Source organism: Mauremys reevesii, linkage group 7 (genome assembly GCF_016161935.1).
Source record: "Mauremys reevesii isolate NIE-2019 linkage group 7, ASM1616193v1, whole genome shotgun sequence".
Classification (NCBI taxonomy): domain Eukaryota; kingdom Metazoa; phylum Chordata; order Testudines; family Geoemydidae; genus Mauremys; species Mauremys reevesii.
This window is the reverse complement of record NC_052629.1, coordinates 44,743,660-44,764,906: the sequence shown is the minus strand read 5'-3', so window position 1 is coordinate 44,764,906 and position 21,247 is coordinate 44,743,660. Positions and strand designations below refer to the sequence as shown.

Genomic DNA, 21,247 nt, shown 5'->3' with positions numbered 1-21,247 from the left:
TAATGCCAGAAATTAAATGGAAAGAAAGGAGAGCAAGGGTAAAGAGGAAAAAGGACTCAAAAGCAGGAGAGTACTGCCCATTTGACATAGCAAATATATAACTGTCATATCTCTTATCTTCTATCAGCTGATGGAGAGGTCTAACTAACACTCCCAGCCCAAAGTTTTAATAAGTCTAGGAACGGAGAGCCGTGTTTGGCAACCATAACAAAGAGGAGATTTTAATAGGAGAACCGTGATATATGATGTTTTGCTTGTGTATTCACAGTAAAAATTTTCCAGGTGGAATATGACAAGTCATCCACTGGAACAAAGTGGCCAAGGAAAATCATAAAATGCTGACCTGCTGACCTTGATTTTCCTTTAAGTTCTCTAATACTGAACTGAACACGTGTAGACACAAAACACAAAATTACATCCACAGCTTTTTAAGTGTGCTATGATTTTGCATCGAGTTAGACAATGTAAAGGTAAATGTGAAATAAAGATTTAAATTGAAAGTCTGCTGTGATGTAAGTGTAGATTTATTTTGTCCAACAAGTGAAAACAAGTTTTTATTACTTCCATAACAAGCACAAATAGTTGCAAACTTCTTCACTACAGTAGAAAGATAACGGTGTTAGAAAGTTGAGGAAGGTGATGGGGAACCATCTTGTTCACATTTTTGTTCTTTTACAAAAGAAAACATTTTTTAAAAATTGAATTCAGTTAAATATATTGGTTAGCCTGTATATCTGTGATATTTGGGTAACTTCAAAGCCTAAGCTGATTGGCACCGCAAGCCTGGGAGGCGGGAGAAGTGAAACAGCCACGGCGTGCTCGGGGAGGAGGTGGGGCAGGGGTGAGCTGGGGTTGGGAGTTCCCCTGCGTGCCACCCGCCCCCTTACTTGCTGCAGGCGGCGCTCCCCACACTCCCCTGCTCCACCTCCCTCCGCCTAAATGCCGGTGGCGACTGGGGCAGCCGAAGATCCAGCCGCCGTGGTCGCTGCCGAAGAAAATGGTGCCCCCCAAATCCCAGTGCCCTAGGCGACCGCCTAGGTCGCCTAAATGGTTGCACTGGCCCTGAACACAGACGTGTTTTATATGCAAGACTCTAGTGAATATTTTTTTGAGGATAGTACACAGTGTGGCAAGGGACTGCTATTATAACAGATAACAAAAATTCTGTCCACTATCTCTTAAATAAAAGTCTTATTTTTTCTAGTATGTGTACAGCCATAAGGTTTTTTTTGACAGAGGTACTACATAGAAATCTGAAGATTCAAGAATTAATAGAAAAAAATGCACAGAGTGTATCTCCATCAGTGTAACTAGAGACAAGAGTGGCAGGATGGTTATTGACTAGGCACTAGGGGAACACAGAACAGGGAGTTAGGCTGGAAGCAACATGGACAGAGCAGCACACAGCTTTTAATAAAGTTCCCCTTGTTCAACCTAACATGCAGTTAGCTTCACTCTTTGCTAATGAAATATGGTGGCAGAATCTGAGCTTTGAGTTCTTTTAAATTCAGGAGCTGACAGCATGAGCAATGCAACTTGTTCTGTAGCCTCCCTGGGGGACTTTGCAGGCACAATCCTAGCCCAGCAATGGACCTGGTGGAAGGAGGAGTTCGAGCTGTACATAGCTTGGCTATACAGGAGAACAGCAGCAGCTGGAAAGTAAAACTGTTATTTTACTTTACTCAAAACACGGCACCACTATGTAGCTCACCACTGCCTCAAGCCTCACAGCAGTCCTAGGAGACCTGGGGACCTATTGCATCCCAAAGTGGAATGAAACTATGGAACGAAACAAATTTTTCATTACAGACCAATCCAAAGGGGAGGAGTCAGACCCCTAAGGCATACTGACTGCTACATGTAATTTTGGGGACTTGACAGACTCCTTAATTTGGGACAGCAGTTAGGCTCACCACCTACAGGAGCAGCTGTTCCAGGAAGGTGATCTTGCATTAGACAGATGCTTAGACATGAGGGAAAGTATTTTTTCCCTCTCTCTTTTTAGCTTTCCCCACTTTTTCCATTGTGGGGGTAGAGGGAATACAAATGGAGAGAAAGTAGGAGTTTCCCCATTTTTTAATTTCATTTTGAAATTTAATAGAAAATGAAAAAGCCAAAAATGTCATCATTGACAAAATACTGTTTCTTAATAAAATAACTTAAATTGAAAAAAAAATGACCAATCCTAATGAGTATATTCCACTGAAATTTGGTTTAAATGATGAGGGGAGGGGAAAGAAAAGCAATAGCAGAAAGTTTAAAATAAGTAACCATCACAGTATTTTAACTTGAACCTCCTTCATGTCCCCATGTGTTCATTACACCAACATAGACCCAACTACTGATTCCATTCTTGCATCATCTTACATATTACTTTTTAATTAAGCACACTCTATTTACTCTCCCTTATACTGCCCTGCCAACGTGATTCAACCCTGTCCTGGAGGGGACTTACTTCAGGAGTGAGATGTTAGTTCAGTTTCTATGCCATCATTGCCCATTCTTTCAACTGCTGAGCTCACCAAGATGGATTCCAGTAAGTGACAACTTTTGTATTGTTTATGATGTAGGCAGGTATCCAGCCGCAAAGAATCAGATTGAGGTCACCAAACTCATTTTGCACAGGAAACTGAACAGCTGCCACATAATAGCACCCCTTAAAAATGCCAAGCCTGGGCTAGATTTTAATCCTGAAGACAAAAGGCTACATATCACATTGCTAATGCCCTGAGCCATCTAATAACACCAGTACCTTCCTTTTCTGAAATTAGGAGAACATATGAATTATGCAGGGAAATGTGGTTCTGTTGATGAATCATTGTTCTTGACAGGGATTATTGTGCTCTGTATTAAACATTAAAGCCACTATTAGCAGAAGCACTTAAAATTACAGAAGAAAGTTATTGGCAATCAGCCCTGAATTCTTGTCATTAGGTTTTCAAGATTCTGTGTTGCTTCTGGCAAAATTAAACTTCTGACAGGTTGTTTTTTTTAAATGACTTTTTACTTATGAAGATACCAAAACCTTCCTATTAACAGAGTTGGGCCAAAAGGATTTTTTAGCTTGTAATAGGGAGGAAATGTGGTAACAATTTCTAGGTATAATTTAGATTGAAAAGGGCAGCTGTTATATCTTACTTGTCAACTGTATTTATTGAGTAATAACTTTGTAGGAGATAATCTTTCAGACAGTACTTACATTTCTCACATTGCTTTAAGAATCAATTGATAATTAATTATCAGATAACTGAACCTGGGGGAATTAAGTCATTTTGGTCCTGCAATGTTGCTTTCAAAAAAACAAGCAAAACCATACTATTTAGATGGAGGGCACCGTGTAATGATTTGCCCAGGGCTTCATAATATTGCATGCTGCTGTCCTGATAAAGGATTTGGTCAAACTGATATTAGCCTTGGTCAGTTAAAAAGCGGAGATTGTTGAGGCTGAAGACCCTGGTGATGGGAGCTGAAGTCACTCCCTAGCGCCTTGGCATCAAACAGAAACTGAAGAGGCCTTTGGCTCCAGACAGAAAGTGTGGCTTGGGGGTTTGCCTGGATGGAACTCTAACTCAAGTGCTATGCACATTTGTGTTAAGGGGATGAGTTTTCCCTTGCTTCACTCAAGAAAAGGAAAGAAAAGAAAAGAAAAAGTTCAATATCCTAAAATTTTACTAAAAGGAAAAATCAATATTTCAAGGGGAGTGAAATCACATTGAACAAACTAGCCAAAAATTTCACGTGTATTTTCCTGAAAAGCTTTTTCTCTAACTTTACCCAGTTCTCTCAATGAGACCTAGGCAAAATGGTACCACTTATTAGGCACTGGTATTCTACTTAGAAAGAGAAAATACATCCAATAACACTGCAATTATTTTTTAAAAATTGTCAGTTTAACTTTCTTCACCACAGGCCTAGTAAATACTTTCCCAGATTAACAATAGTTTTCTAATTTTTAAAGTTAGATTTGCAGTCAGTTATCCACTATCCCTGGATTAATTCAAACAACTCCTAGTAAATTTATCTGACAACTCTGATTAACTCTTTATGACTATATTGTGATACACTTACAGTTGGACTACTCGTGAATATGAGAGTAAATCTAATCCTTAATTCTCATGTTAAAGAGCTTGACTTGACCGCATGCTGCCCCAAAAGTTTATTTTTTTAACTTATTTTATAAATTATTCATTTATAATTAAAGCTGGTCAAAAACAATGTATTTAAAATTTTGTGGAAAATAAAATGCAATACTTTTTGTTTTCATTCAAAATGTTAACTGATTTGTTATGTTTATAAAAAGGCTAAATATTTTTGATTATCAAAAACAAAAAATAAAAACATTGCAGGAAAATGTAAATTTTCTTGTGAAAATCCATTTTTAAATTAAGGAAAAGTTTCACAACTATTTTTACTAGATCTATTTATTATTTCTGTTATAATAGTATTATATTAGTTGTCAAAGGCCTGGTCTACACTAGGACTTTAAGTCAAATTTAGCAGCGTTAATTCGAACTAACCGGTCAACCGTCCACACCAGGAAGCCATTTAATTCGAACTAGAGGGCTCTTTAGTTCGAATTTGGTACTCCACCCCGACAGGTGGAGTAGCGCTAAATTCGACATGGCTAGCTCGAATTAGGCTAGGTGTGGATGCTAATCGAACTTAGTAGCTCCGGGAGCTATCCCACACTGCACCACTCTGTTGACGCTCTGGACAGCAGTCCGAGCTTCGATGCTCTGACCAGCCACACAGGAAACGACCCGGGAAAATTTGAATTCCTTTTCCTTTCTGGACAGTTAGAATCTCATTTTGTGGTTGGACATCGGGGCAAGCTCAGCAGCACCGGCAGCAATGCAGAGCTCTCCAGCAGAGGAGTTCATGTAATCTCTGAATAGAAAGAGGGACCCGGCATAAACTGACCGGGAACTCTTCGATCTGATCGGTGTGTGGGGCGAGGAGTCTGTGCTTTCGGAGCTGCGCTCCAAAGCACGGAATGCAAAGACCTACGAGAAGGTCTCCAAAGCCATGATACAGAGAGAGGATACAGCCGGGATGCAACGCAGTTCCGCGTGAAAATCAAGGACCCCAGACAAGGCTACAAAAAAATCAAAGCGGCAAACGGACGCTACGGAGCCTGCCACCAGTGGCCCACCAGTGACCATGGACTCTGATGATGGGACAGTGTCGACGGACAGTTCCTCGACGATGTTCACGGACGGGGAAGATGAGGAAGGGTTTGTGGAGGACGAGGCAGGCGACAGCGCCATAACGCTGGTTTCCCGGAGAGCCAGGATCTCTTCATCACCGTCACGGAGATCCCCTACCAACCCTCCCCGGCCATGAACCCGGATCCTGAATCAGGGGAAGGAGCAGTCGGTAAGTGCTTTAACCATGTTAACTTTTATTATTAATGTAACAGGAATCTTAAGTGTGTGAAAAGGAGGTCTCTCTATATATGGGGATAGAACAGAAATCCTCCAGGGAGATCTCCACGAAGCTCTCCTGGGGTTACTCGAAAAGCATCAGCAGGAGGTTCCTGGGGAGAGCTGCCTTATTGGGTGCTCCGTGGTAGCACACTTTTCTGTGCGAGGCTTTCATTAATTACTCATGGAGCACTGCCTCCCCGAGCATGGCTGCATCGGGTCCTGGTTCGTGCTAGCTTTCACGCAGCATGCGCTCTCTATCTCCTTCAGTGACCGTCCTCAGGGCGATCTCGCTCGGAGACTCCTGCATCTATTTAGGGTAATTACTGTAATTTTACGCCTGGTCCAAAGTATGTTTAAAAAATCTCCAGACAGATGGCATAGCAGAGACTCAGCACGCAGCTGCGTGACGAGCGTAACGGAAAGCCAAAGAATATCATGGACGCTCATGGAGGGAGGGGGGAATGAGGACGCAAGGTATCCCACAGTTCCTGCTGTCTCCGCTAAGCATTTGCATTCTTGGCTGAGCTCCAAATGCTTCTAGGGTCTAACACAGTGTCCGCGGTGGCTCAGGGCATAGCTCGGCAATTTACGCACCCCCCGCCACCCCCAGAAGTGAAAGGGGAAACGGTCCTGTGTTGACTCTGTTACATGTTACCGTATCCGTAATGAATGCTGCAGATACATGCGATGCTGCAGCACTGAACAACGACATCCTCACTCCCCCCTCGCCATGGGTGGCTGACGGTGCAGTACGACTGATATCCATCGTCATCCTCAGCCCATTGGCACATGGGGCAGTGCAAAAGGACTGGTAACCAGGCGTACGATCAAGGGCGCCTGGCCCTAATTTTTCCTGGTAGATGGTGCAGTATGGCTGGTAACCGTCCTCATCGTAGCAACAGGGGGCTGAGCTTCATCAGCCCCCACCCTTCATGTGTAAAGAAAAGATTCAATTGCACCTGGACTAGCAGCAGGATGATGGTCTCCTTCATCCACAGTAATTAATGTCCTGCCTGGACTATCATTGCTGCTGGAGGCTTCCTTCCACTCATTTCTCACAAACAAGTCCCTGTGTCTTATTCCTGCACTCTTTATGACTTCATCACACAAGTGGTGGGACAATGGTATGGTAGCCCAGGAAGGCTGCAGGAAGGCCGGAATGAGCAGGTAGGGTTGTTTCAGGATCACCCACTGTGAATAGCATTCAGCTCAAAATTTATGTATTATCGGACACAGAGCAGCTGTGCTCTCTGGTTCTATGATACAGAGGTTCTCTAGTACACTTGCCCATATTCTAGGCAGGACTGATTCTATTTTTAGATACCAAAAAGGAGGGATTGACTCAGGGAGTCATTCCCAATTTTGGCTTTTGCGCCCCTGGCTGATCGGCCAGGGGCACTTATGACAGCACCACATGGTGCAGTGCAAAAGGACAGGTAACCATGAGCATCTTATTACCATCTTCTTACCAATTCATGGTATGGTAGATGGTGCAGTATGCCTGGTAACCATCCCTGCTGTCATGCAAAAGCAAAAGCATGCTGCTGTGTGGCACTGCTGGCCCGCCTCTGTCAGCGGCATCTAGTACACATACGGTGACATACACAAAAGGCAAAACAGGGTCCATGGTTGCCACGCTATGGCGTGTGCAAGGGCAATTCCGGGAAAAGGGCCTCGATAAGATTGTCTGCCGTTGCTTTCCCGGAGGAAGGATTGAATCGCGACATTTACCCAGAATTCATCGCGAAAATGATTTGTGCCCCACCAGGCACAGGGGTCTCAACACAGAATTCACAGAGACAGCCTAGACTCAGTTATTTGTTCGCAAAAATGTATCTTTGCAAGGAATTCACTCGCTGTTTCCCATCTCACAGCTTCCACTGTCTCCAGACCTGCCACAGCATCCACCTCGCAGAGGCTGGCAAAGATTAGGTGGAGAAAGAAAAAGACAAGGGACAAGATAGTCGATGAACGTATGGGCTGCTACCTAGCCAAGGCGGACCAGCAGAGCCAGTGGAGGGAGACTGTCTCTCAGTACAAGCGATCAGACAGCGAACGGGAGGAGAGGTGGCGTGAGGAACACAAGCAGGCGACTCAAACGCTGCTTGGACTAGTGAGGGAGCAAACGGACATGCTCCGGCGCCTTGTGGATGTTCTGCAGGACCGCAGGAGGACAGAGCTCCCCTGCAGTGTATCTTCAACCGCCCTCCCCCGCCACAAAGTCATATACCCCCCTCACCCAAAATAACCAGGAGGAGGGGCACCCGGGGCCGTCAATACTGTCAGTGCACCCCAGCAGAGTGCTCAAGTACCCAAAAGCTCTCATACCCTACATTTTCAGAAGTCCTTCCCTTCCTGACTCACACAAGTCCCAATCCCAGTCCCATCACCTAACTGTCTACTTAAGTAATAAAAATACTTTGCTGTTAATTAATGTTTCCGATTTTTTTTTCACAGAAGACTGTGTTTGAATGGGGGGCGGGGGAAAGGGGGTTGTTAATTGCATAGGACAGGCACCTTTCCCATGGTACAGACACGGGGGAAGGATCAGCAGCGGGTCATACACACAGTGCAGTCAGTAGGCACCATGGTCGGTATGGGAGGTGGTTTCCAGGTTCTGAGTGGGCGGTGGGGATGTGACTTTGTAGCGGGGGAGGGCAGTTACAGATCTTATACAGCGGTCCTTGTCCTGGACCGCAGAGTCACGCAGCAGAGGAATCTGTATCCGTCCTCCTCCGCCACAAGGTCACATATCCCCCCGCACACAGAATTCGAAAAAGAGGGATGGCAGGCTCCGTTGAAAGAAGCATTCCGGCACTGCGGACCGCTGTAGGAGCAGGAGCCTGTCATTTCTTGAGTTTAGAGGCAGTCTTTACATCAGCGCACACCCTAGCCAACACAGTCTGCGTCCCAGTGTCAACCCTTTCACGAAAAGTCATGAATAAAGAAACCTCTCTTAAGTAACAGTGTGACATGTATTTTATTTTTACACGTGTGTTGGAAGTGGGGGAAACGGGGTGAACGGGGTATGTAACCGAAGAGGAGAGTCAACAGTAACTGGGTAAAGAAACAGGGGCACGTTCAGCTTCTCTGTAAAAAAACTGACCAGCCACAGGTCATGCTGCTCGCTGATCGCTGGGATTAGAAGAGTTCCTTGTCGCTGTCCCAGGCACCTGTATAGGGCTTCATGAGCAAGTGCATTAGCGGGCAGGCTGGGTCACCTAGGATGACTATAGGCGTCTGCACATCCCCAACAGTTATTTCGTGGTCCGGGAAGAAACTACCTTCCTGCAGGCGTATGCGCAGCCCACAGTTCCTGAGAACACACGCATGACGAACCTTGCCCAGCCACCCGACATTCATGTTGGTAAAACGTCCCCTATGGTCCCCCAGTGCTTGCAGCACCATTGAAAAGTAGTCCAATTGCTCAGCAGCTGACTGTGGAAGAGGTGGACGATAAAGTGCGAGGAGGAGAAAACGGCGATGATAGCAGCGGGCTCCATGCTGCAGTGATGTGGCGTCCGCGCTATCACTGACCAGAACAGTGCACGAAGAGATTGCCCGCAGGCGCTTTAAGGGAGGGAGGGAGGGATGGCGTGATTGACGGTTCAATGACGACAGTTACCCAAAACCACCCTCGACACATTTCTCCCCCCAGCAGGCATTGGGGGCTCTACCCAGCATTCCAATGGGCAGTGGGGACTGCGGGAACTGTGGGATAGCTTCCCACAGTGCACCGCTTCCAAAGTCGATGCCAGCCCCGTTAATGTGGACTCAGAAATTCGAATTACTGTATTTAGTGTGGATACACAAATTCGACTTCATAAGGTCAAATCCACAAATTCGACTTAAGTAGATTCGAAATAGTCTTGTAGTGTAGACAAGGCCAAAGTACTTCCCGAGAAAGGAGTAAGTTATCCCATTACGCACACATTGCTGCAGCTAAGCTTCTAACCAAGTCCTTTTTGTGCTGCTGGGCTGTTTTTGTTTTATACAGAAGTCATTTTTGGATATAGTGCATCACAAACTTAAAGCACAAATAAAACCTGAATGTCAAGATACACGGTTAACCTAACCTTGGTTAGGCAAACGCAAAGATTATTAAACTTTAGCAAGTTGAAGTCTACATAGGTATGTGTTTATGTATAAGAAGTTGCCTGGCTGGTTTAAATCTTCACAGAATATGTACAACTTAATCAGGTCTGTCTTTGTCACTTCATATTTCAGTTCTACATCCCATGCATATTTTCAGAAATCTATTAAGAGGGCAACAACATTTTGATGATTCACTGTCTGACTCAAAATTGCTTCACAGGAACAGCAATAGGAACAGGTTAGGGTTTGGGTTTTTTTTACCTTCTTCAAACTGCTTTTTAATTAAACTAGTCTGATACATACCCTGTCAGTTTTCCCTTCAGTTTGAACACTGGTACGACTGTGTGCATCATAGTCTTCTTCAAGGTCCGATATATCTTCCAATTCCTCTGGCGTCTAAGAGAAGAGCATGACAAAATTGATGTTATTCTGTTTTATAGTTAGCAACTGTAATATTAGATAACAACAAAAATATATTAAACCTGTCCTGTGTCCACTTAAAAGACCAACAAAAATCAATTTGCAGAGTTGTGCTATTAGTAAATGTTAAAAAAAAGTCTGAACAAATTTGGATTATATCATAATAGCCATTTTCTGGTAGTAGGTTCTATTTTGGAGAAGACATTTAGTAAATTGTCTGTGTTTACATGTATTCTAGTCTGGCATAATTGCTACTAGAGCATATATTACAGGGAACCCCTATGTGATCAGAGATGGATGAGATTTAGCCAGTGTTTTCATTAATAAAAAGAAAAAAATTCAATTTCTCTTCACTTCAAAGAAATATCTATCTATGCCATCCACCCATTGCTACATAAACAAGAGAAGACTTGCCATACTGGATCAGACCAGTGGCCCATCTAGCCCAGTATCCTGTCAGTAACAGTGTCCACATGAGGTATTTAAGAGGAAAGTAGACTACTGTGAAATAATTTCCCCAAAGAGGAAATTTCTTCCTAACCCCCATCAATTAGTGGTTGGCTTATGCCCAGAAACATCAGGGCTTGTATCATTTACTTTTATTTTTTAAAAAGTTATTATCCTATTCTATCTAATGTAACTCTGGATGTTCTCATTATCTAACTAAATGTCCAACCTCTTTTTGAATCCTACTAAACTTTTAGCCTCAGAGATACCAAGTGCCATGGGTTAATTATGCACTGTCAGAAAGACCATTTCTTTTTATCAGTTTTGAATTTGTCTTTCAGTTTTATTGAATGCCTCATGTAACGCAGGCCACGTGCAGAAATCCTGAATTATACCCCAAATAATCCAGCAAATAAGACAATATGGATGTGGCTGCAGAAAAGTTGTAAAAAAACAAAACAAACCAGAAGTTTTGCTGTTTTACAGTACCAGTCCAAAGAAACTGTGTAAGCAAATAAAAACATGAAATTCTTGTGATCATGAAGTGTACAAGATTAGACACTGGCTGTTAAAATGAGCTGGAGAGCTCTGTAATTATAGAAAAGAGATTTCTATTGGTGCACTCCAATTTACATGGGGGAAAAAAAAGAGAGACTCTGGGACAATGCACAGTTACTGACAGATCCATTATGAAGAGATTAATCCTACTGTAGGAGTACTTGCCTGAACTAACTCTATAGTTTCAGTCAGAAAGAAATATTGGCATTTTTTGTATGTATAGGTCCTAAGATTTGAGCACTGCCCTAAAATGTAATCTTTGTCAGATGCCCAAAATGAACTACCCAGGGGAATAAATTTCACCCACTGTGCAAAATAATGTTTCCAGGAGATAAGTTACCTGAATCCAGTGTATAGTTTGACACCAGTAAATTGCAAGCTCTGGAAAATGTGCCCAGATTTAATAAGAAAACAATATTCACAGCCTCTACTATATAAGATCAACTGTTCAGGCAAATATGATTGTAAAGCCTACAGCATTTAAGACTCTTTTCATTTATAAAATAAATAAATAAAATATGAGTGGTTACAGTGAGCCAGCAGGCTCAGAGGATTAGTAATGTGTTGTGAAGTCTTTTAGCTTTAGGTCACTGGTTAGAATTCCATGTAAGTCGATAATAACTAAAAGTTGTTACCATCTAAACGCTGTTTGACAGCCCACAATGTGAACTAAGTCCGATTCTTAGTGGACATATCTCCGTTCAAGAAAAACCACCACCAGAATCAGAACTAATTGAGACCCCAGTAGGAAGTCTTGGTAGGGAGGCCAAGAATTGAAGGGCATAAAAAACAAACTACCATTTAGCTCCTCCAAATTACTTTGGCTGGATCACACAGATAGGCAGTCCTAGAGCTATTCGAATAACTGATTTTTTGTTTTTTGGAAGTTCTGAAAAATTGAAAAGAGTTCATTTTCGGTTGATTTGAAACAATATTTTTAATTTGTCTTTGGTGAGTCAAAATGTAGAAAAATAATGTTTTGGGATGAATGAAATGTTTCATTTTCATTTCAAGCTTTTACAAACTTTTAAAATAAAACTGAAGGAAATTTCAAAATGGCAAGTTTCAAATGGAAAAATTAAAATGTTTCATTTAAAAAATGTTGAAACAATGTTTTTTTTTTATTTTAATGTTTTTTTTCAACCATAACAATGACAAACAGTTGATATGAATTCAGAAAATGTTATGGTGGATCCAAATCTGCATTTTCCACCAAAAAAAAATTGGCCAAAATTTTTTACCCAGATCAAGTCAGTCCTAATCTAGTTTTAAGGCCCATAACAACCAAACAGGGCTAGAAATAATTCTCCCATTCAAAAGTTTTGACACTTTTGTTTCTTCTCATAGTAAAACACAAGATATTGGACCTTAAATTTACTACATTAAGTATAGAAAACTATTATAAATAATTTTTAGATTTTTCTAAACATTAGTTATTTTTTTCTCCACCTCTGAGGACTGTACAATTGGACTCATGGTAGAAAGGCAGCATGGCTTTATAAGTGAAAAAAATAAAAATGTACCTATAAAAATGTTTGAAAGTCAAACATTTCCCAAATATTTTTTCTGTAAAATATATGGAATATACAGAATACTTGGTGGTGTGGTATAAAGGTTTTACTGGCATGAACTTGGAATGGTCTCATTACTCACAAGTGAGCTATTTAGGTCATCCCAAATGACATTCAGTAAAGCCTTTAAACCATACCAAACCATCATGTATTCTCTACATGCCACATATTTTACAGAAAGACTATTTCAGAAATATTTGAGAGAGTTTTTCAAAATTTTATTGGTGCTATTTTTCATTATTTCTCTAAAGGCAAACTAACTTAGTATCATAAGCCTAAGTGTACAGGCCTTGGAGGGTAAAGGAGAGAGGGAAATGACATTTATTTAAGAAATAGCTAAATAAAATATACTCTCAAAAAGGTTTTCTATACATTATAATGTCACACTTCAGATCCATTCAGCACATTGGATGACACACGAGACTAAAAGACTGTAATCACTGGAAGAGGAAGGGAAGATTCCTAGCTTTCTAATGGTCACCGGTAGAATGGTAGAAGCTTTGTAACTGGATCCAGCCTCAAGTTCTCTTGTATGTCTGAGGAACACTGGATGACTCCACTAGCACTGGATTTTGTCCAGGCACCTCATATTTGCCCTGACATAAATATCAGCCTTCAGGCTGATCTAATTTATTCTGTCAACAGACCTCAGCAACCATTCCAACAGCAGGGATCAGCTGGGCATAAAGATTAACTGGTCCAAGCTCCCTTTTTCATAGCCAAAGGGCACACTATAATAGGTCTGTGCCACTCAAAGCTTATTCAGCCCAAGGATTTTTAGTAATGGGTTTAGGACCAGCTTTAATTAACATGCACTCCGAGTCACCTGTGCCCCGTCAGACATTGTTGAGTAAGGAAATTCATAAACATGACTTTCCAATTTAAGAATTCCTTCTGTTTTCTGTGAACAAAATGCTTGGAACAGTTTTATAGGATATGTATTTTCTTAGTTTACATCAATATTTTTCAATATAGAAATAATAAATTGCTATTACATTGAGCTAGTCAAACAGTTTTTCAGAAAATAATACATTTTTCAACCAATTGTAATGCCATCTTTAACTTTTTTGAGTTTAGAAATTGAAGGTTTAGGTAAGTTATAATATATATAGAAATATATAGATATATATTTGTACAGCTCTCCTATAATATTTTACCCTCAGCAATCAAATGGAGAAACTGCTAAATTTTGACAGTTTATCTGTTAAAATTTTCCATCTATTTCATCAAAGATGAATCCAAAATACGTCCCCGTCTATTTAGGAGTATTATGACAATGTTACTGCTGAAGTGCTGCACAAGTAATAAGAATGCATTTTCCCCTCCAGACTTGAGTAGAATGAGATTACCATTGCATTCTCACAGTTTTTCCTCATGAGACATTTCACTCATGCTGAAGGCTATAAATTATGATTATATTCATAGCCAAATCCAGTATTGATGGATTTTACACCTTGCTGACATTATGCTCGCTCTAAGGTGTAACAGTAAGTCAATCATACCTCATCCAGATGAATTGCAACCCTGAGCTAAACTTTGGATTTGATTTTATTAAATAAAAGGCCCCTTCTGATGACATATCCCCTATATTTGATTTACTAGTAGCATCTTAGGTACAATAATGAATAAAAATATGCTTGACTTTAATATTCAGATATTCGTACACCTTTAGTATTTCCAGATTATCTTTTTAAAAACTGATAAATGTGCTACTTTGTTTATTTGTTTTTTAATCCACGAATATAGAACAAAGAGTTTGGCTGCTTTTTAACAACGTTATCCAGGAATTTATTTTAATACAAAAATTTTTCCAAACAATTGTCTTTTCAGTGTTTTCCAAACACATCTATTAAGCCATCAGAACTGTAATAAGGGGCCACAACCAAAAAACACCAACCAAAATTAAAAAAAATAAAATAAAAGACCAAAAAACCTCAAGAAAATTTAGAGCAAAGGCTAAATCTCAAGGTAGGCATTGTCTTAAATTTGCCATAGTGTATAAACAAATAGGCACAATGGTGTGACTGAAGGAAGATATATCAGCCTAATATCTAGCTTTGTGTTTAGCTAAGACCCTCAATTTTAAGCCTTTTTTTCTTTGTATGTGTGGTTTAATGTTTTCTTGGTTTCTGTGCTGCCTGTATATTGATTACTGCAACTGGAGTCAGAGGACTCCTGTTTCCCGGAAGGACTATTAGTGAGGGGACACCAGGAAAACAGGGAATGCAGGGAGTTCGGCTGGAAACAACACAGTCACATGGACAAAGCAGTTCAGAAGGTTTAATAAAGTTCACTTGTTCAGCTTAACCTCTGCTCAGCCTCTCTTTGCTAATCAAACGCTCCTGTATCAAGTAATTGCTGTTCAAAATAAATGTTAAAATATGGTAGAGTAACAGCTCATTAGGCATCATTGAGCAAGATTCTGATCCCAATTGTACCAGTGCAAATGTGGAGTAACTGCACTGCAATGAATAGGGTTACTCCATAGTTACTCTGGTGTGATTAGAATCTGGTCCAGTACATTCTACTTTGAAAACACCAGTGCAAAGAGACTACTCTAATTTATTTGTTCTATTCTGGATATTTGGTTAAGTGACAAAGTTTGACACATTTAGTCATGTTACGCAGCATCTCACTCCACAAGTGATCCCATTAACCTTAGTGGAACTACTCATGGAGTAAGTTACTGTTCAATGTGAGTTAATGGTGTCAGAATCTGGCCCTAGACCAGGGACTGGCAACCTTTGGCATGCAGCCCATCAGGAAAATCCGCTGGAGGGCCAGGCCGGTTTACTTGCAGCATCCGCAGGTTCAGCGGATTGCAGCTCCCACTGGCTGTGGTTCGCTGTTCCAAGCCAATGGGGGCTGCAGAAAGCGGCGTGGGCCAAGGGATGTGCTGCCCGCCATTTCCTGCAGCCCCCATTGGCTTGGAACAGCGAACCACGGCCAGTGGGAGCTGTGATCCGCCAAACTTGGGATGCTGCAGGTAAACGAACCGTCTTGGCCCATCAGCGGATTTCCCTGATGGGCCGGGTGCCAAAGGTTGCCAATCCCTGCCCTAGACAATCATGTAGGGTAAACATATTTGACGTATTGCTTACCAGCCATTCTTGACTTGCAGCACCATATTTTAAACTTGAATTGTACAAATACTGCTGAGCACTGTGTTTATATATATATAGAGAGAGAGAGAGAGAGAGAGAGAAAGTTGTGGGAGAACGAGGAAACATGTAGACCATATTTGTCTAAAACTACTTTAAAACATAGTAATAAAATGTTGGCGACCTACTTCTAATTTATTAAAAGTGGCTTTGGTAAAAGTACTGTCAGATACACAGTGGCAAAATTTTAAAAGTTTAAGTCAGTTATAAACAGGAAAAGTTAATTTTTTTCTAGCCATAAAGAAGGGAGGATGATCAAAACCCCTGCATGACACCTCCCCAACATTCCCAAGGCTGACAAAATGAAGCAAGAGGTGACAGCTGGAGAGAAAGGCCTGGAGGCAATCCATCGCCCACTCTCTTCTAACCTATGTGGATTTTGTTGGAGGCCTTCTCCCTGCTCCATTTTTCTCCTGTCCATGGGGGCTTGCTGGGGCCTCCATTGCACACAGAGGTAGTGATAATTCTATGTCACTTCCCAGTTATTGCAAGAGCTGAGTAGAATTTTTTTTTTCTGCTGAAAATTTTGACTTTTGTTGAGAACCAAAAATCTGCAAACCCCGTTCTTTTGGTTCAAAAATTGCTAAAAAACAAAAACAAATTTAAAGTTACTGGTTTTCTGATGGAAAAAATTTAAAATGTTCAAGGAAACAGACATTCTGAAAACTTTTATTTAGTTGAAACCCCATTTTTCATTGAAACAAATGTTGACAGAACATTTTTGAGTACCCCTAGTTATTGCTAATCAATAGCGTACCTCCGTTGTGCCCGTTTTTGCTTCTACCAGCAACACACCATGACAGCTGAGAGACAAACATGCCCAGCTCCTCAAAGGAGCCTGACTCCGATTGATTCCAAAGGGAATTAGAGCTCCTCAATACCTTTAAAGATCTGGCCCTCAATGCATGCCTCCTTTTCCTCCCTGCTGTCTCTGTTTCTTCTCCAGCTGTATTGCACTGAGGGGTACAGCAGGGACCAGGGAATGTATAAGAAGAAAGTGAGAGGAAAAGAAGAAGAGCTAGAGCCCTGAGCAGACAGCTGGAGCTATCCTTCAGAGAAGCTCTAATACCCAGGAGAAGGAATTGAGGGGGAAACTCTGCCTCTTTCCTGACCTGAATAACAGCGACATTAGGACAAATGTATGAATGTTAGTCAGTATCAGTGACATCTGGCAAACATGGGGCTGCATCTAGCTGCCTAGAGCTTAGCTATCCACATCTCTAAGCCTTAGGATTCTCCTATGGAACTACTAAACTGGATCAAATGTTGCTCTCTCCTACACATCATTTGAAGTGCCCAGCAACTCTTCCAGAACCCCGTCCTGTGCTACAAAGGACCTAGGAGTCCTCCTCCTTACACCAGCGATTTTTACTGGTTTTCAGCAGTACCACTGACCACTGTTTTCACTGTGTATAATTTAGACACACAATTTTCCGGGAGGAAAAAAATCTACTATACATGATCAGCATGAGTTTTAGAACTGTCACCAAGCAGTTTCCTCCTGGGTAAGCAATAGCACTTCTTCTGATTTACAACTACTTCCATCACAAGTTTGACCTTTAAACCCCAGTTCTTCAGCAATGGCCTTTTTTTGAACAGGCCAACTATATATATATATAAACAGGAAAAGTGTATTTTCTCCTCCATCCCAACTTACTTTGCATTATTAAATAATTATGTGTTTTTCACTTTCATTTTTCAAAATAATTCACCTTTGCTCACCACTTTTCCCTGGAAAAAGTTAACGGGACAAGAGGGAGGGTAAAAGCCAGGTTGGAGTACAGAACGGCCTTATGTTCAAGTCTTGAACACGCTCCTGGATCTAATTCTGGTACAGGTAGAAAATCTATCCTAATCTGGTGCAGATTAGATAAAAAAGCTTTACAGCATTAATCTGCAATTTTTATATTAAACGGAAAAAAATAGGCAGTGTGTCATTTTGTAAATGTAGATCTGCAGTGTTTCACCTCTGTCAGCTACACTATATTGCATGTCTTCATTGCTGGGCTGACATACATTTGCTCCATCTAGTGGGAAGCTAATCTAGATATATGCTTCATAATGAAAATACTGTTTAGAAGTTTAACACTTATAGTGACAAACTAAATCACTTGACTTCTTTTACATTTTTATCAGCAATTACATTAATGGAGAATACTAGAGAAATTACAGTATATTTTCATTTTTATACTCGCACTTGAACTATTTAGAAGACACATTTATATTCTTAAATATGATTCAGAATTTTGAAAACAGCAGTCTTATTAAGTTACCAAGAGCTTGTTTTCTCCATTAGCCTCATGTATATTAAAAAAACATCTTCACAGTCATGGTGATTGTTACCTCCAGAGCAACACAAAATCTCGTTTCCATTTTGAATTTTCAAAAGCTCATAATTGCTTTCTCCTTTTGGAACAACCTAAGTAAGCCTATATTTTTAAATTGTGTATAGAACTTTCCATTGGGGCTAGGCTAATTTTCTCAGTACAAATGGACCCTTACATCCAAGAGCAGCCCCATGGTCATATATACAAAATACTCCTTCATAAAAGTAAATGAAATACATTTAGAAAAAATCCTATACTACCTTAATCCAAACTATCCTTATTGCTTAATGTAGCAGAAAGGTATATGTAGCTGATTTTTCTTTTTATTCTCAGCACCATGCTGAAAATAAACCGCCTTTTGCATGAATCGACAAGTGAAAGGTTTGTGAATAATCACACTTTTATGCAAAATAAATTATCAAAATGTGCAATGACAGCAGCCTCTATTTTTAGAGATTTCTATACACAAAGAAATTGTGTTGAAAGTCATTTATGACTTTAAAAAGAATTAAAGAGCATCATTTAAAATTTTCCAGGTAAACCATTTCAGTGCAAACTCTACAAGTTCTCTACAAGGCCTCTCCCCACTTCCCCTTATGTTCCTCTTATTGAATTTTCAAATTACTTTTGTATAATCAAAATTTTATAGGCACTGCTGCTTCAGTAAGATAAACACAATCGTAAACTATAAAAACCTCCGAACTCTAGACTTAAACAATGTTAGGACTCTGCAAAATATGGCCCCAATTCTGCAATAAGGTCAGTGCAAATGGACCCTTACATCCATGAGCAGCCCCATGAAAGTCAATCGGGTTCCATGGGGGTCCAAGGATCTGCCTGGCTGAATCCAATTATAGGTTCAGGGTCTATGTTTGTAGTGGTTCCTCTGATCATTTCTTCATTGGACCTTCTTATCTGCTTCTATTTGCAAAAAACAGGGGACCCTTTGACAAAGGGACTCTGTGCCACATATATGTTAATGATGATTAGAGAGAGCAACAGATCAGGCTAGAGCCAAACTAATTTCCCTTCTAAGGTAAGCGCTGAGTCAGTCACATTTCCCTTAAACAGAGCAAATATACTTCACACCCAGCAGTGGCACCCTGAAGAAATGCTGCTGTGCTAAAAAAAAAAAACCCTGTCTTTGTTGCAGTTAGTGAAAAAATATTAAAAAAAGAATTAACTATTTCTCCTCCCAAATCATTTCTGAAAAAACTGAAACCAGGCAAGTACTAACCGATTAGGTCCCCAGTTGTGCATTAAAATGTGAACTCATGGGGGAAAAAAAATCTCCTTGAGAAATATACAAACTTTCGGTCCTGATGCTAAAAAATGCTTATGCATGTGCTTAACTTTATTCATGAGTAATATTATTGACTTCAATTGAACTACTCATATGAGTAAAAGTAAAGCACCTGTGTGTTTGCAGCATTGTTGCTTTAATCATCACCGTGACTGAATTCTTCGTTTATAAAATATTTAAGTACCTGATCCTGCATTGCTAAGAAGCAATGGTCCAATGAATAAGGCACTATTCTGGAACTCAGTAGACCTGGGATCTGTTCCCAGCTCTTGTCACTGATCTGCTGTGTGACTCTGGGCAAGTCACTTTGCCTCTCCGTGCCTCTGTTTTTCCTTCCCTACCTTTGTCTGTCTTGTTTATTTAAAGCCTGATTGGCAGAACTGCTGAACACCCATAATTCCAATGGAAATGTATGGGAGCTGCAGTTTCCTATCACACCGAAAATCAGGCCCTTAAATTTTAAGTTCTTCAGAGCATCGTTATCTCTTACTACACCTCTATCCTCGGGAGCCAAAAAATCTTACCGCATTATAGGTGAAACTGCATCATATCGAACTTGCTTTGATCCACCAGAGTGCGCAGCCTCCTCCCCGCCCCCTCCCCAGAGCGCTGCTTTACCGCATTGTATCTAAATTCGTGTTATATCAGGTCGCGTTATATTGAGGTAGAGGTGTATGTGCTTGCACAGCTCCTAGCACAATGATTTCCCTGAGATCAGATCAGGTTTTAAATTTCACCATTGATGAGGCCTGTTACTACACCGTAATGAAGAAATCAGTCCACATCAATCCACATGTTTTCAGTCCACATCTTCTAGTTTCTCGCACATGTCAATCAATTCAGCATCCTTTAAATCATTAATAGAGAGTGATTCATTTGGAACTTTTTGGCTAGATGCAAAACATCGAATTAAAAAAACCTCAATTTTTCCCCCCATATGTTTTTACAAGCTCGCATCAAAAGAATTGTATCTTTGGGTTATGTGTGATCAAATGATCTAACCCAGGTTCAAAATCTTGATTCTTCATGTGATGTGTTTTATGAAAGGGTAATTTGGACCACATTAGGGAAATGTATCTGAATATCCTTAAAGTATACTTATTTAGCAAAAATAAATGAGTTTGGTTCATCAGTGAAATGCCTTTTGAAGCATGGCCAGGCACTGACAGAAAGTCTTTATTTTTCCTCACCAGTCTCAAATTCCTTTCTTGGCTTTAATTCTGGTTTGTCCATTTTAGCTGGTATAGATTTATTGTCCTTCATTAATACAATGATAATCTCCTCCAACTCTGACAAAGTGTTCTCTACATCTTACTCAAAATTCTGTATGTTGACATTTTCCCAAACCAGCTTCAATTGTGTTATCTGTATTTAACAAGACAATCCTGCACTGAATCAAATTTTTCATGTAGTAAATCAGGACTCTGAGACATACCTTCCTTCTCTGTACTAAACAGATGCTTCATGGGAAGAGCTGGGTTGTGAAGGAAGCGAAATACCATCCAGATATTTCCAAAGCCCAGAGCATGATTTGAAATCTCTTTTTGCACAGGTCAGTTTCTCTTTGAACATGTTACTGTACTTTCTTACCAAGAAGAAATATGTCAGCAAACTCACAATTTCTGGGTAAGTTTATTGCCCACCCCCACCCCTACCTATCAAAAAAGAGCAAACAACAGTCTGAAGGCCTGATAAACTCTCTACACCAAAAACATCTTACAGGATATTTATCCATAAAGAGTAACATGTAAAGTGTCTAGAGAAAGCTCAAAACTTGTCAAGATTCATAATCATTGTGAGATGGATGTACGGGTAATATATATGGAATAATGTATTTGTAATGAAAGTGTGATTTATGGAATTGAGTAGAAATTAGTCACCAGGAGGTAATGTGTCTGGGTGATGGACTTATGCCTCCCTCACCAACTTGCAGATGATT

The 21,247-nt window shown here is 40.6% G+C and overlaps 1 protein-coding gene across 2 annotated transcripts in view; it reads right to left on the bottom strand.

Annotated features, from left to right (window-relative positions):
* CTNNA3 (catenin alpha 3) overlaps positions 1-21,247 on the bottom strand; it is a 958,387-nt gene that overhangs the window by 101,135 nt on the left and 836,005 nt on the right. For both annotated transcript variants that reach the window (XM_039481066.1, XM_039481067.1), the window contains one exon: positions 9,825-9,917. In XM_039481066.1, the coding sequence (XP_039337000.1) occupies positions 9,825-9,917 (93 nt within the window). The remainder of the gene's footprint in view (positions 1-9,824; positions 9,918-21,247) is intronic.